This window comes from Esox lucius, chromosome 10 (genome assembly GCF_011004845.1).
Source record: "Esox lucius isolate fEsoLuc1 chromosome 10, fEsoLuc1.pri, whole genome shotgun sequence".
In the NCBI taxonomy this organism is placed as follows: domain Eukaryota; kingdom Metazoa; phylum Chordata; class Actinopteri; order Esociformes; family Esocidae; genus Esox; species Esox lucius.
In genome coordinates, this window is record NC_047578.1 from 29,164,851 (window position 1) to 29,179,815 (window position 14,965).

Sequence of the window (14,965 nt, forward strand, 5' to 3'; positions counted from 1 at the left end):
TAATTTTGCTATATCTCCTATTCAAACTGATTTCATGTATGTTTCCATTGAAAACAAGGTAATTTAAAAGTGACCCCAAACCTTTTAACGGTTGTGTGTGTATATAACATTTATCAACCCATTGATATGATTGGTTTTCATTATTAGAGAACAGTTTGACTTGGGCTTTACTGTTTTATTTGTTATAATTCTCTATATTTTAAATATAGATGACTGCTTTCCAATTTCTTGCACAACTCTCGTAAAGCTCTCTGGCACACCCCTGGGGATGCATGCCTCACTTAGAAATCACCTGTTCTAAGTAATAAACCCCAATAATGATTGGCTGAATGCCATGCTACTGTATGTATATACGAATGTATACAACCGGTATGACAATATGCCTATCAAATATTATTAGTAACCAGGTTATGACTGCAAAAAGGCACCTTGGGTCCACCGACTGCTGATGTACTGCAGCTAAGGGGTGTTGTTATGCACAACATAACATGAAGTGCTTTGATACATCCCTTAACTAATGTGTATTGACCATATTGCTTATATTAATAAAGCACATCCTAAGCATAGCCTCTTCTTAAACCCAATACCGTCAGTACAAATCAATAGTCTGCAAAGACCTTTAATTGTGCAATAATTAAAGCTATTGAGTTATAGTAAATAGTCCTTTTGTTAATATGAGGCCAACAACCTCCTACTTTGTCTCATTGGACTCATCTCAGCTGTGAAGAATACTTCACAATGGTCCAGTTACTTTCCTGTGGGTTTCCTTCATTTTGATTCCAGGAGTTCAGGAAATGGAACACTGGGTTGACCTTTTAAACACAAGCACAGAACCGCCCCCCCCCCCTCCACGTTGACCTCTGAACCCTCAACAGCAACACACAACAGCTAGCCCCTAGTGAGAGTTGCAAAAGAATGGGTTTTCCCATTCTAGGTGTGTGCCCAACCTGACTGTCACCTTCTCCTAGGTGGCCCTGGTACAATGGACAGAGAGTGTCGGGCTGACTCTAGTTAACAGGGACCTGACCTCCCTGCAGCTGAAGACACCGGCAGGACAAATCCTCACCTATTACATTCTGCAGATCTTTCCCTTCACCTCCGAGAGCAAGAGGATGGGCATCATCATTAGGGTATGGACTTAGTCAACAACAATTCTTGGTTTGTTTTATTCAGACCTGGATTATTGTAGGTTTTAGGAGTGTTTATGGGACCTTATGCTTTAGTTGGATTGAGTTGGAAAAAATGTATATGAGTTTGCTAAAAGAGCAATGGGCTGGATTTAAACACATGCTTGCAGCAGTACATGTATAGGATTGTATTGCCATTTCAAATTATTAAGCTGTGTGAATTTAATTGAATGGTCCTGTCAGAATATACAGGTGAATGAATATAATATACAAGTTTCACTTTTTGAATGGAATTACTGAAATAAATCAACTTTTTGACGATATTCTAATTTTATAACCAGCACCTGTAATTAATAGAACACTGAAAAGGATGTAAACCCCATCTGGGCATGCTAACACAAACCATATTTGTTACATTTCAAATTGTATTTGAATCCAGATTTTGTGTCGGCGTGATATGGCATTAGAATGCCTTTCATAGTTCAACAAAAATATTCATATTTTGCTCTAGGAGGAGACCTCCGGTGAAATCACATTTTACATGAAGGGTGCTGACGTTGCCATGGCGAGTATTGTGCAGTACAACGATTGGCTGGAGGAGGAGGTGAGATTTCCATCCTGACCGGGTGTTATATGAATATACTGAATCGAAGAAACACGCAGGCTAATTACCTCTATTGTTAACCAGGCTATTCATTCATCACAGGATCAACAGGCCCACTGACGACTGGCTGCGCAATGCTGTATGTTCATAATTGTATTGGCAATATTGAGTCATTTAGGACTAGAGGCTGTTTTTGATTTAATTAATGACCTAGATAAAGTGGATTCATTTCCTAGGAGGCATGGTTGTCCCCAATTGCACCCTAGTCCCTATCAAGTGCACTCTGTTCGCCTGTGTTGGCTAATCCAGAACATTTCATCCATTCAGCATCCAGAATCCAAATCGCTGTTTTTTTCATTTAGACTGAAGCCCTGGTTAAAACTAGTACACTACAGAGGGAGTAGAGTGTTACTGGGAACCCAGGCGGCATGTCATATTCCTAACAATGGTGTTAATGATGTTCCATTGATCGTAATATCCTGCTGACTGTCCAAGCAGCAGTGTTATATGGGTACAATGTCAATAAGCAATCAGCGCGTCAGTTTCAGATCGCTGGCGTTTCATAAGAAAAATAAACCGCCGTCTGTGGGTTTGATTGTGTCCTCCAAACTTTCCCCCCAGGCAGCATTATTCATCATTGATTTTAGTTGTTATTGGTTCACTAGTGTTCGCTTTGTTCTCATTCATCTGACATTGTATTAGATTAAATTATTTGGGCTTGTCCTCTATACAGTGTGGTTAAGCTACTTTATGCCGTGTTTGTTCTCTCTAATTATTTGAAGTGTATTTGAAGTGTATTTTTATAATGAAACATTCTGTAATATGGTAATACTGTAATGGCTGTGCCTGACCTAAGTATAGATTGAGTAGATAGTCATCCCTGCAAATGTCATTACTGATTAAAAATCTTTTTTTTTTGTTAGTGCGGAAATATGGCCCGAGAAGGTCTGAGGACGCTGGTGGTGGCCAAGAAGTCCCTGTCAGAGGAGCAGTATACAGACTTTGAGGTACAAATGAAAACATTGTGTTAATCTAATGCCAAGCTGAATGTCTCATTCTTCTCCTGAATTTGTTTGATGTAGAGCCTTTCTACTATCTTAGTTGCTCAGGACACTTTCCATATTATTGGAGTAAACTCATCTTAACAACAATATGTAGTACCTACAGTACCTGGGTGCCTGAACCCACACCACACACATTATCACTAAGAATGATGATGATTAGATTAATATAATGGGAATATGGCCGGGTTGGAAGTTTAGCCAGGACACCTGGGTTAACATCACTACCCTAATGAGAACTGGCATTTGATATTTAGAGAGTTAAACACATTAATATCCCATCAGAAAGATTACACCCCACACTGAAATGCCACATTCACTGCCATGGTTTGTTGAGATTCAATCTCTTGCAATGACTATTTGCTTCTCTGTATTTCTTTCTCCCTCTCTTTTATTATGTGTTTTAAGTGTTAGGTGTTTAACAAATTTCATTGCTTTGAATGTGGAGAGTTGCCAGCTGGATTGTCAGAAAGGACCCTATTGGTGTCAAAAGTGGGAAAGCTTTATTGAAAGCTTCACATTTCTGAGTGGAGCATGGTTCTTTTTCTGTAATCTGATCCAGTTGAATAAGACATTTGTTTTTCTTCTTCATAGCTGAAGACATCTTTGGTTACTTCAACCAAAGTGTTTTTGTATTTAATGTTTGAAGAATTTGAATCCACTAACTGATGAACCAACTTTAAGTGGCCTTACCTCCTCATCTCTCATTCCCTTGCTGACTATCTTCTACCCCACTCTTCCTAATAGAACCGGTACAACCAAGCCAAGCTGAGTATTCACGACCGGGCCATGAAGGTGTCAGCGGTGGTAGAGAGTCTGGAGAGGGAGTTGGAGCTGCTGTGTCTCACAGGAGTGGAGGACCAGCTACAGGCTGACGTGAGGCCCACGCTTGAGCTCCTCAGAAATGCTGGCATCAAGGTGAACACTATCCTATTGGGGTTTTACTGAAATTGTGGACATACTTCTCTGTTTGCTGTGTTTATATCACGATTTCCCCTCTAAGGTATAAATGTAAGCTGTGAAAAAAAGGCACTGTCTCTAACCTACTGTATTTGTGAGCTAGTCTTTTCCATGACTTTGCAGATATTCTGCGTTGATTCTGTTTTTTCTTTTGGCATTCTCTTCAGATTTGGATGCTGACTGGGGATAAGTTAGAGACGGCCACATGTATCGCCAAAAGCTCCCATTTGGTGTCTAGAAGCCAAGATATTCATGTCTTCCGACCGGTACGCTCCTCGCACTTTAATGTGAAGATCACAATCCTTGATGCATGTTAAAGGGATTAGGAAATGGTATTGTAAATGTCCTTCCACTAATTATATTGCCTGGCTCTTGAGCAGGTCTCCAACAGAGGAGAGGCCCATCTGGAGCTCAACGCCTTCAGAAGGAAACACGACTGTGCTCTGGTCATCTCTGGAGACTCTTTGGAGGTAATAAAGTACAATATGCTTCTCTCAATCCTCTCAAAGGAGATCCTACTGTAGATGCTGCCAAACAGTCCCTCATGTTCTGGGTTTGAATCTAGAAAAACAGCAAATAGAGCTAGAAAGCAGTTACAATTTTGATACGACTAAAAACATTTCAAAACCTTTGATCAGGGCTAGCCAACCCTGTTCGTGGAGAGCTAAGGTACTAGGACTTCTCATTATAATAATTAGCTGGACGGAAATCTACATAAGGTTAGTCACACTCAGGTTGGACAGTAAACCCACACAGGGTTGGGCAGCCTTAATTGTAACTATGCTTCATTATGCAAAATGTGTTTGACACTAAATTACATATCTTCTCATCCCACAGGTGTGTCTTCGATACTATGAGCATGAGTTTGTGGAGCTGGCATGTCAGTGTCCGGCGGTGGTCTGCTGCCGCTGCTCCCCCACTCAGAAGGCCCAGATAGTCCACCTGCTCAAGCAGCACACGGACAACAGGACATGTGCCATAGGTGAGCCCTCCTAGTGCAACCTGGGGTAGATGCGTACACAAACTGTCGGCCCTTTTATGAATTTCAAAATGCCAAAATGGTCTGTGTATAGGGAATTCCACATTTTTTATAGATAGAGATGTGGGGATATCGACAGATATGCAGTCCTCAATAGTTCTCATTGGCATCTTTCTACAATATTTTTTTTATATATACAGAACCAGTCTAAAGTTTGAACACAACTCCTCTTCCAAGGGTATTTCTTTAGTTCTACCACAGCTATCAGCCAATCAGCATTCAGGGATTCGGACCAACTGGTTTATAATGTACATATGTATGCTGATTTAATGATAGCTGTGATAAATGGTTACTGTACATAGCTGTGATAAATGGTTACTGTACAAAAACCCACCACAGACCGGTAGACCCAGTATAAGACGGTTCATAATAAGTCCACAAGATGGTAATCATTAAAAACAAATCCTGAAGCAAAAGGCTTATTGGCATTCTGCTCGTTGTTATTAAGTGGTCTGATCCTCTGGTCTCTCAAAGGTGATGGAGGTAACGATGTCAGTATGATCCAGGCAGCAGACTGTGGCATCGGCATTGAAGGAAAGGTACACAATCTAAATCACTCTTCTGTCCCACAGAGACCTATTAAGACCATACTGACTACATGGAACCATCTCCTAACTGTAATCTAAACAGCTGCACTATACTATACTCAAACTCGTCTCCCTGCATTCAGATGTACAAAGTTACAGTATCACCATAATATCAACTATAAATAGAAGTGTATCCCAAGATATCCCGTTATCTTGTACCCATTGTACAGTTGTGCTCAAAATTCTTTGGTTGTCTTGCATGAGTTGCACATTAGAGATCTCCACAGAGTGTTTCGATAATATTAATGTCAGGAAACTTTGATGGCCACTCCAGAACCTTCACATTTTTCTGCTGTAACCACTGGGGGGTCAACTTGGCCTTGAGCTTAGGGTCATTGTCGTGCTGGAAAGTCCAAGAACGTCCCATGTGCAGCTTTCGTGCAGAATAATGCAAATTGTTTGCCAGTATTTTCTGATAACATGCTGCATTCATCTTGCCATCAATTTTCACAAGATTCCCTGTGCCTTTAGGGCTCACACACCCCCAAAATATCAGTGAGCCACCACCAAGCTTCACAGTGGGGATGGTATTCTGTTCACTATAGGCCTTGTTGACCCTTCTCCAAACATAGCGCTTATGGATGTGACCATAAAGCTATATTTTTGTCTCATCACTCCAAATTACAATATGCCAGAAGCTGTGAGGTGTGTCAAGGTGTTGTCGGGCATATTGTAACCAGGCTTTTTTGTAGCATTGTTGCAGTAAAGGCTTGTTTCTGGCAACTTGACCATGCAGCTAATTTTGGTTCAAGTATCATTGTATTGTGGTCCTTGAAACAACCACACCACCTTTTTCCAGTGCAGCCTGTATTTCTCCTGAGGTTACCTGTGGGTTTTTCTTTCTATCCTGAACAATTCTTCTGGCAGTTTTGGCTGAAATCTTTCTTGGTCTGCCTGACCTTGGCTTGGTATCAAGACATCCTTGAATTTTCCACTTATTAAGTGATTGAACAGTACTGACTGGCATTTGCAAGGCTTTGGAAATCTTGTTATATCCTTTTCCATCTTTATAAAGTTCCATTAACTTGTTATGCATGCCTTTTGACAGTTATTTTCTGCTCCCCATGGCTCAGTATCTAGCCTGCTCAGTGCATCCACATGAGAGCTAACAAACTCATTGACTATTTATACACAGACACTAATTGCAATTTAAAAAGCCACAGGTGTGGGAAATTCACCTTTAATTGCCATTTTCACTGTGTGTGTCACCTTGTGTGTCTGTAACAAGGCCAAACATTCAAGGGTATGTGAACTTTTGCTCAGGGCCGTTTGGGTGATTTCTGTTATCATTATGATTTAAAAAGGAGCCAAACAACTATGTGATAATAAATGGCTTCATATAATCACTATCCTTAATAATAATAATACATTTTTTGCATGATCAGTCATATTTTCTAAATCAATGCCAACATTTCACAATTTCTGCCATGGTATGCAAACTTATGAGCACAACTTTATATACAGTACCAGTCAGAAGTTGTCTACCCCAAGTAGCAACATAAGTAAAATTAATAGTTTGAGTACGCAATGTTACGTGACCATATTATATTTTTTCCTTAGCAGTCGGTAATTGCATTGACATAGTAGTCTGATATCTGGTCCCTAAAATAAAATGTTGCTCATATACTCTCTCCATGTAGGAAGGGAAGCAGGCGTCCCTGGCTGCAGATTTCTCCATCACACAGTTTAAACACATCGGCCGTCTGCTCATGGTGCACGGCAGAAACAGCTATAAGCGCTCGGCAGCCCTAGGACAGTTTGTCATGCACCGAGGCATGATCATCTCCACCATGCAGGTAACAGAGACACCTGACGTTAGCACAGCTAAATATGAAAGAGCTCAATCTAATGTGTTAAATCTAATCCGCAGCGATTTACAGAACCATATTGGCCTTAAAGGTGCCATGATCTTACTAAGTGAGCTTCACAGGAGTCAAATTAAATCTACTTTGTGTCTTTGCAGGCAGTGTTTTCCTCAATATTCTACTTTGCATCAGTCCCTTTGTACCAGGGTTTCCTTATGGTTGGGTAGGTGGCTCTGTTTCCATTGTTTTGAGCGTACAGAATTTGCATACATTTTATTTTGACAAGGTGAAATCCTCACTCTTGAACTCTTTTTGTTATTCCATTCTGTTCAGGTATTCTACCATTTACACTATGTTTCCTGTGTTTTCCCTGGTGCTGGACCAGGATGTAAAGCCAGAGATGGCCCTACTATACCCTGAGCTTTACAAAGACCTCACCAAGGTACAATGATGACATATCTTATGCTAGACAGGTGGAAAATTGATTTATATTGGGGGTATTTGCATTAGCCTTTGTGGTAGTAGCTAAAGTGAATTTCGAAAGTTCGAAACAGGATTTTATGTTTGCAATTTTCTTTCTTGTTCTCTATGCATAGGGTCGTTCCTTGTCTTTTAAGACATTCCTCATATGGGTGCTAATCAGTATTTACCAAGGTAAGAGAACTGACTGTTGCTTTCCTAAGTTAGATTTCTTTAGCACAGTAATGTTTGAATAGCGCATGTGTATTCAAACAGGTGTTGATCAGGCGGACATTTACACTTTTTCTCCAATATGGATGGTATGGCGGCTCTTCCAAAAGCAATCTAAACAACGCAGGATGTAGTGGGTTAATCCACTTTTACTACAGACAGTTTATCCAGGCATGGATTTGGATTTTATAATTTTTTTCTGTGCAGTACTTTAGACCCTCTGGCTCCCTCCGCTAGTCTCAGGCAGTCCCGTTTCTCAGTAGCTTAGGTTTCGAGCGTCATCCGCAGTTACACGCAGGCTTTTGTCCATCCAGTAAATCGATATTTCTGTAATCGCTAAGCCGTGTAGCGCATTTCAGAAAGGTCTGTGTTCCTACTGATGCGTAACTTCCTGACAGCTTTCATTTTTTTAATTAAAGGTCTAATACCAAAGTCCAGTGGAATAACGGGAGTTATGAGAGGGGACAAAACATTTCAGGCCATGATCGTCTGTTTTAATTTATTACAGAATTTAACTCCCAGGAATGCACTGTATACACACTATGGAAAAGGGCAATTATGCAATCAGTTATAGGCTATTAAGCTCAATTTGCAGCACGTTAAGATTCAATGAAAGGCTATCAAAATACAATAGTCACCCCCATTGACTAGTTGAGATAATCAAGCTACAGGTTTACATGGGTGGGTTGAGATACGTACACTAGGACACATTGTGTCCGTTTGCCTTAATCCTAATAGATAATCCTTATAGATGCGCCAGACCAGTCTGATGTCTCAGTGAACATACTTTGAATAGCAGAGTTTCAGCAAGCATTTGGGGATCAGACTTTTAAGAAATGTATCAAAGCTGTATGGCTTAGCAGTTTAAGTTCCAGACCACACAAGTCCCCTGGTGATGGGGGTACAAGTCCTGTTTTTCTGCACTCATCCTCTGTCTTCCACTGTATACATACCATGCTTGCCTCTGATTCTTACTATCCTTAATGAAAATGTTTCATAGTAAACGTTCTAAAGCAAAGGCCTTAATCTACTAGTTAATTCCATTTATGGCTGTATCTCATGTCTCACTACAATCAGATTTGCTGAAAGTAAAAAGATTTATAAAAACATTGTCTGTGGCGCCCCCAGGTGGCATCCTGATGTATGGTGCCCTGCTGTTGTTTGAGTCTGAGTTTGTGCACGTGGTGGCTATCTCCTTCACTGCTCTGATTCTGACCGAGCTGCTCATGGTGGCGCTCAACATCCGTACCTGGCATTGGCTCATGGTTCTAGCTGAGTTCCTAAGTCTGGGATGCTACGTGGCCTCACTTGCCTTCCTCAACGAGTACTTTGGTAAGCACATGCTCTAAATGGGGCCGGGGTCCCCTAAAAAGAAAATACATATGTTTGTATAAAAAGTAGAATGCCGTGTTTGCTGTCATGCTTATAAGTGTTGGGTAAAAATATTTTTTATGTTGATGAACAGTTTACCTTTGTCCAAAATTGTGTTTTACTCTAGTCTGTTGAGTAAGCATTTATGATTTAACCTGAATACACTTTGTAGATCTGTGCTTTGTCTTGTGTCTGCCCCCCCCACCCCCCGCTCTCTTCTGTATTCCTTTTCTCCCTGTTTTTTTTTTTCTTCTCACATTGTCTCTATTGCTTTTCTTCTCATTTTGCAACTGTATGTGGCCTTGGGACAGGCATAGGCAGGGTGTCTTTTGGAGCTTTTCTGGGTAGGTGGGCACGTGCAGCATTATGAAACCACCTACCTTCCTATTCTTCCGACTCCTTTCAACTCTTTCCTTGCCACTGTTGATCGATCAATTGATTGAGCAATCTTTGTTTTTCACCTCGCTTTGCCTGCTCTTCCTTTTTTGAGTTCCTTCAGAGAGCTTTTTTTTCTGACCTACCTCATGTGACAAATGGAGCATGTCATGTCTGCCTGCTATTTCATTTTTGTTTTCCCATTCCAATCCCTGGTGTGCCTTTCCAGACCTCTCTACCAAAGCTCCATCCATGATCATCACCTCACAGTAGTTTGAATAGTCAAAACAAAGGGTACCCCAAGACCTAAGTCCTATAATACATCCAGCATATGTTTGTGCATAAATTGTATGCTCTAATGTTTCTAATGTTTTTTTCTTTATTGCCTCACAGATTTGGCCTTCATTACGACACCGGCATTCCTGTGGAAGGTGACTGCAATGACCGTGATCAGCTGTCTTCCTCTCTACATCATCAAATACTTGAAACGCAAGTTCTCACCACCAAGCTACTCCAAACTGTCCTCATGAGCCATTTTTAAGTGCTTTCCTACTTGCACTTTGACCCTGCTCTATTACACTATCTCTTTTCCAATCTCTCTTTTCAAAACTGTTTTATTAAACTGTCCCACAGAGATTACATTTTTACAGGTACACTGCACATTAATCAACATGTCAGTAAAAGTGCCGGTTTTAGCCAGCCGGCTAAACCGCTGTCCCTGGGCAGTTTATTAAAAACAAATACAATAACATGGATGGACTGGGAGCTTAAAGATGTTGAGGGGCCACTAACAGCAAAATATTTAAAGAGTAGTGCATGCCTTTATGTCACTCTGTTTTGGGAATACTTGAAAAGGCTCAACAGAAAGGAGTGAAAACTAAACAAATTACCTTTTGACAGGAAGTCTCTGGGTCAATTTGGCTTCTGTTTTAACACACCTCTAACCGATTGGCTTCAAGTCACACTTTTTTTTATAACTTGATGACTATAGCTTCTGCATTTAACTTTTTCTATGAAGTTCTGGATATTTTTAATTCACTGTTATTATACTAAATAGAGATTCTACTGTGACGATATAATTTTTGGTTGACAATTCTGTGTCCTGATTTCAAAGGACTGTAAATACAAAATTAATCACATGCAGCATTTTACTACTGTGTCCTGACTCTTTACTGTACCTAGGAAAAATTTGCAGAAACCAAAATTTGGTACATTTTGCAACAGTGTGAAATGTAAAAAACATGTTTTCTAGGAACAACAGCACATGGCCTTTAGATATCCTCCCTTTGTACAATAGCTTTTACATTTCTAAAAGCTGAGTATTGTATTTGAATATCATTCATGATTTGTTCCTAATATGAAAATAGCTCTCTGTGGTTTTGAGTCAGCGGTTGATTCAAAACCTTGAATACAATGTAGTAGGTGTAGTAGAAATTCACTGATTGGTACTGTTTCTAAGGTAGGTAAGACAGATGAAAATACTCTTTAACATAGGAACAGTTTATTATATTTGCAAATAGAGACAAAAAGACACTAACACAAGATCAGTGAAAGTTTGTCTTGTCCCTCCTAATTATGACACCATTAAAATATCTTGTATTCTTCCTACTTTTCTGAAAACAGGTTCAGTACCTTTCCAATCAGCCCAATACTAAACTAGTAATTCTCTACTCCCCTATACATTTGTAGAATTCATTAATAAATCAGCTCAATACATTTCTATAAGATAGGCCGTAGGGATGTCTTTATATTTGCTGCTGTTTGCTATTCATGGCAGTTTGCTTTTCTGTGCCATTGTTTGATTGTTTTGGTAAATATCTCTTATTGCTCTGGATGTCATTCACAGGATTAGATAGATCCGCTAGTATGTTCTGTCTTTTACTTGCCTAATCTCCTGAGCTAGGAGTTTGATCACAGGGGATCTACTTCCTCTAACAGCGTTCCCACAGATCCTTGAATGTTTGTGAATTTGAGAAAAACAAATCAATGCCTTGAAGGTTTTTGAAAATGGACATATTGGTCATTGAAGGTGCTTGAATTTATATATTTTGTGTAAGAATATTAATTGAAGAGACCACATAGTCTGTAACACAGCACAATTGAGAAGTGTTCACACATTCAAGCCTCTCTTTTTAGTTATTGTCTGTGAGCTTCTGTAAAGCCTGCTAGTCCTCATTATAAATAACTCTGTGTTGTAACCGTAATTTACCTTAATCCATGTCTCAAACTATGCCACTTTGGGTCCTTACATTTGAGGGAACTGATAATACAATATTCTCAAACTCAAAGATTTTTTTTTTTATTTAGGCATTGGTTTTGCGTCCTCTGACAATAACATATATATTTGTTGGAAATTTAAACTGACTTTCTTACTGCTGGATACCTGATAATTTGGAGGAATGAGTTTTATCATTCTTGCCACGCGAGTTTGTATTGGTAGAAATTGTTAGTCCAAACACAATGGAATATATCTATCATCATTCTTATTTCCTTAATTGTTTGTCTGTACAATGATGTATGTTTTTATACAGGAAATCTTGCTAGATTTTTGGGTCCCATTTGTGCTGAGCTCAGGTAAATCCTCCCTGTATGTCCTGAATAATAATGAATAGATCAGATTTTGTGACCAATGTATATGGCAATGCTGTAAGAGGCAGACAGGGCTGTTGTGTTTTTTTATAAACGAGGTATGGACATGTTGTGTCACTTTAATATTAAGGATTTTCTAAGTTGCTTACTTGATCCCAATTACAATGTGTTTGTATGATGTTATTCTATATAAGTTTAATCTATTGTGGATGTTGTGCCACAGACTGCAATTTATAACAGTATAACTATAATGTATTACTTTTGATTATATGTCAATAAACTGACATTTTATAAAATATTGTTTAATGCATTATGATTGTTTAAAGATTCTCTGTAAAGCTCATGAAACTACAAAAGTGGCATTTTCATTGTGATTTTCTTACAGAACTTTGAAACACTTCTGAATAGTTTTTGTTAACAGGAGAGGGGATAATTGTTTGCACACATGTTATATATGATATTTGACTTCCGCATTTGAACCAACCCATGTTAAATTGGAGACTTGCAGGAACCTGCCACGTTGAGAGGCAGGCAGAACTTTGGGTTAACTGCATTGCTCAGGGACCCAACAAATAATTTTCCCCCTTGTCTGCTCTGGATTTCATCAAGTGGTTTTGGTCAGATGCCTTAACCGCTAGGCAACATACCGCCCCAGCCCCAGTCTGCCCCAGCATGCAATTTTCTGCAGATGGAGAATACATTTTGACCACACGGTGGCGAGAAAGACTTAATCCTGGAAAATTCTGACACTGATTCTAATTAGTAAGTATTTTTAGAAGTATTTTTAGAGTACACATTTCAGGTAAAAGCAGGAAAATATATCATATATTCTGAATATACAGTAAATAGAAGTGGATGACTGGATAAACTGAAATCTCATGTGCTCAAGCATTAATAACAGTGTATTCTGCTTTATATCTTTGGAGAGGTTGTTACACAAGCATAAAATATCATGTAGAAAGGTGTATTCAAAGAAACCTGAGCTGTTCACTAAGAAGACAATGTGTTATCAATTTCCCCCATTGAGTGTACATGGAAACACTGTGGAGGGTCTGTAACCCAATGATGAATGTGATGGTCCGATGGCTCTATAATGTATGGAAACCTCTGCTTTTTTCTCCATGTTTTCACTTTAGTACTGTAGTAGAAAAAAAATGCCTATCCTTTGTTACCTGGAAAATGGCAATACTTCTAGCATAACTCAATAACTAGAGAGATGTTGATGTCAAGGTTATCTTTGTTGCGCTGTGATTCAGCTTGGGGGTCTTTTTCACCTAATAACATGCTTGTTAGTTTTTGTCAGTCTGACATTATGACATTGTTTTTTAGACTGACATTCAAATCAATCAAAAGCAGAATTATCTGCCTATGTTGTGAAAAATTTACACAGGTAAGTGCATGATACACAAGCTACTGTAAGCCCACTCAATAGTTACGTTCAATAGAATGAAAGATGATCATAGAGGGCACAAGTCTTTGGTCTGTTGAGACTAAGAGCACTGGAGAAAATTAAACAAGAGTGTAATAATTATCATAATGGGATTTTACAGAAAACTGAGAATTATTATTGCGAGGTCAGGTCTGTTTTTGTAAGGTTGTGAATGAGAAAAATAAAAAAAGGGGCCGACTGATGCATGTATTTGATACTTTAAACACTATTTGAAACGTCTTGACACAAAGATGATAGCCATCCCCTCGGTGGAGTACCGAAACACTTACATTGCAGAAATGTTAAATGTGTGGAGGAACATTTTGTCAAATTGGTATTTTCTATTCCATTTTCTGGCTTTTAATATACTGGAAAGACCTATTATCATGCTATTATGCTATCTGGTTACTAAATGGCCAGCTGGCTTCTCTAGACTTATTCCATTTGACTGGATTTGTTCTAGAATTCCATTGCACCCTGTTTGAATTAAATAAGAGTGACCAACACGGATGAAATTACCAGTCATAATGACTGGGCTTTTGGCAGGGGTTTGGGGGGGTTTAAAGAAGATGTCTCGTCAGTATAGCAGTTGGACATTGCCAGTGCCTCCACAATACTAGTAAGATAAGGAAATCCTCTGTACTCAAGGAAAGGAAGATCTGTAAACACCCTAACAAAATGTAGGGTAACCTGGACACAGTTTAGAGGAGGTTGTGGTTAGTGCTGCATTAGGGAGCAGTTGGCCAGTGTTGTGTCTAAGCTTTGTGCTGGCTTTGGGGCTGTTAGCCCTCTAAGCTGAGCACCATTCACTGAGTGCTCCGTCCATCTTCGGGAAATCACTATTTCAGAAAACTCTCCATTGGAGGTGTGCCATTGTTAACTGGCAACCACCGTACACAACAGGAAACAGACTGGGGTCACAGTAACAGAGAAAAAAGGAGTGCAGGAAGGCTGAGTGGGAAGGGGGTGCAGGGTGGGCAGTGCACACCTTGACACCTTCCCATGTGCCGGCCTCTCCGTGCCCCCCTTCTAAACCCAGATGACAATATAGGAGAGCTTTTTCATATGTTTTGCAGCCATTGTGCTGTGATAATTTTAACTTTAGAACAGTAGCCTACTTGTAATTGGAAATATTGCTTTACTTTTGTGATATTATATCAACAAATTTTAAATGGAATGTTAAACTTATTGCTATTTATGGAAATGACCCTTCTGCTCACATACATTCCAGAATGTTCAATTTCCTTCTAATTCATATATCCAAAACAAACTGGTGATTCAGCAGTTTGGTCAATATTTTGTTGGTCATAGTTTTGTCAGTGGGTGGA

At 39.4% G+C, this 14,965-nt stretch overlaps 1 protein-coding gene across 7 annotated transcripts in view; it reads left to right on the forward strand.

Moving 5' to 3' along the window:
- atp9b (ATPase phospholipid transporting 9B) overlaps positions 1–10,770 on the forward strand; it is a 99,444-nt gene extending 88,674 nt beyond the window's left edge. For 5 of the 7 annotated variants that reach the window (XM_010906167.3, XM_010906169.3, XM_020045148.2 and 2 more), the window contains 15 exons: positions 969–1,130; positions 1,639–1,731; positions 2,655–2,738; positions 3,540–3,710; positions 3,920–4,018; positions 4,133–4,222; positions 4,590–4,734; positions 5,266–5,330; positions 7,019–7,174; positions 7,342–7,406; positions 7,517–7,625; positions 7,780–7,837; positions 9,002–9,205; positions 9,556–9,588; positions 10,013–10,770. In XM_010906167.3, the coding sequence (XP_010904469.1) occupies positions 969–1,130; positions 1,639–1,731; positions 2,655–2,738; positions 3,540–3,710; positions 3,920–4,018; positions 4,133–4,222; positions 4,590–4,734; positions 5,266–5,330; positions 7,019–7,174; positions 7,342–7,406; positions 7,517–7,625; positions 7,780–7,837; positions 9,002–9,205; positions 9,556–9,588; positions 10,013–10,149 (1,671 nt within the window). In that variant the 3' untranslated portion in view covers positions 10,150–10,770. Of the gene's footprint in view, positions 1–968; positions 1,131–1,638; positions 1,732–2,654; positions 2,739–3,539; positions 3,711–3,919; positions 4,019–4,132; positions 4,223–4,589; positions 4,735–5,265; positions 5,331–7,018; positions 7,175–7,341; positions 7,407–7,516; positions 7,626–7,779; positions 7,838–9,001; positions 9,206–9,555; positions 9,589–10,012 lie in introns of those variants that run through there. The other 2 variants (XM_010906168.3, XR_004576258.1) reach the window with 2 other exon arrangements.
- Positions 10,771–14,965: the final 4,195 nt, after the last annotated feature.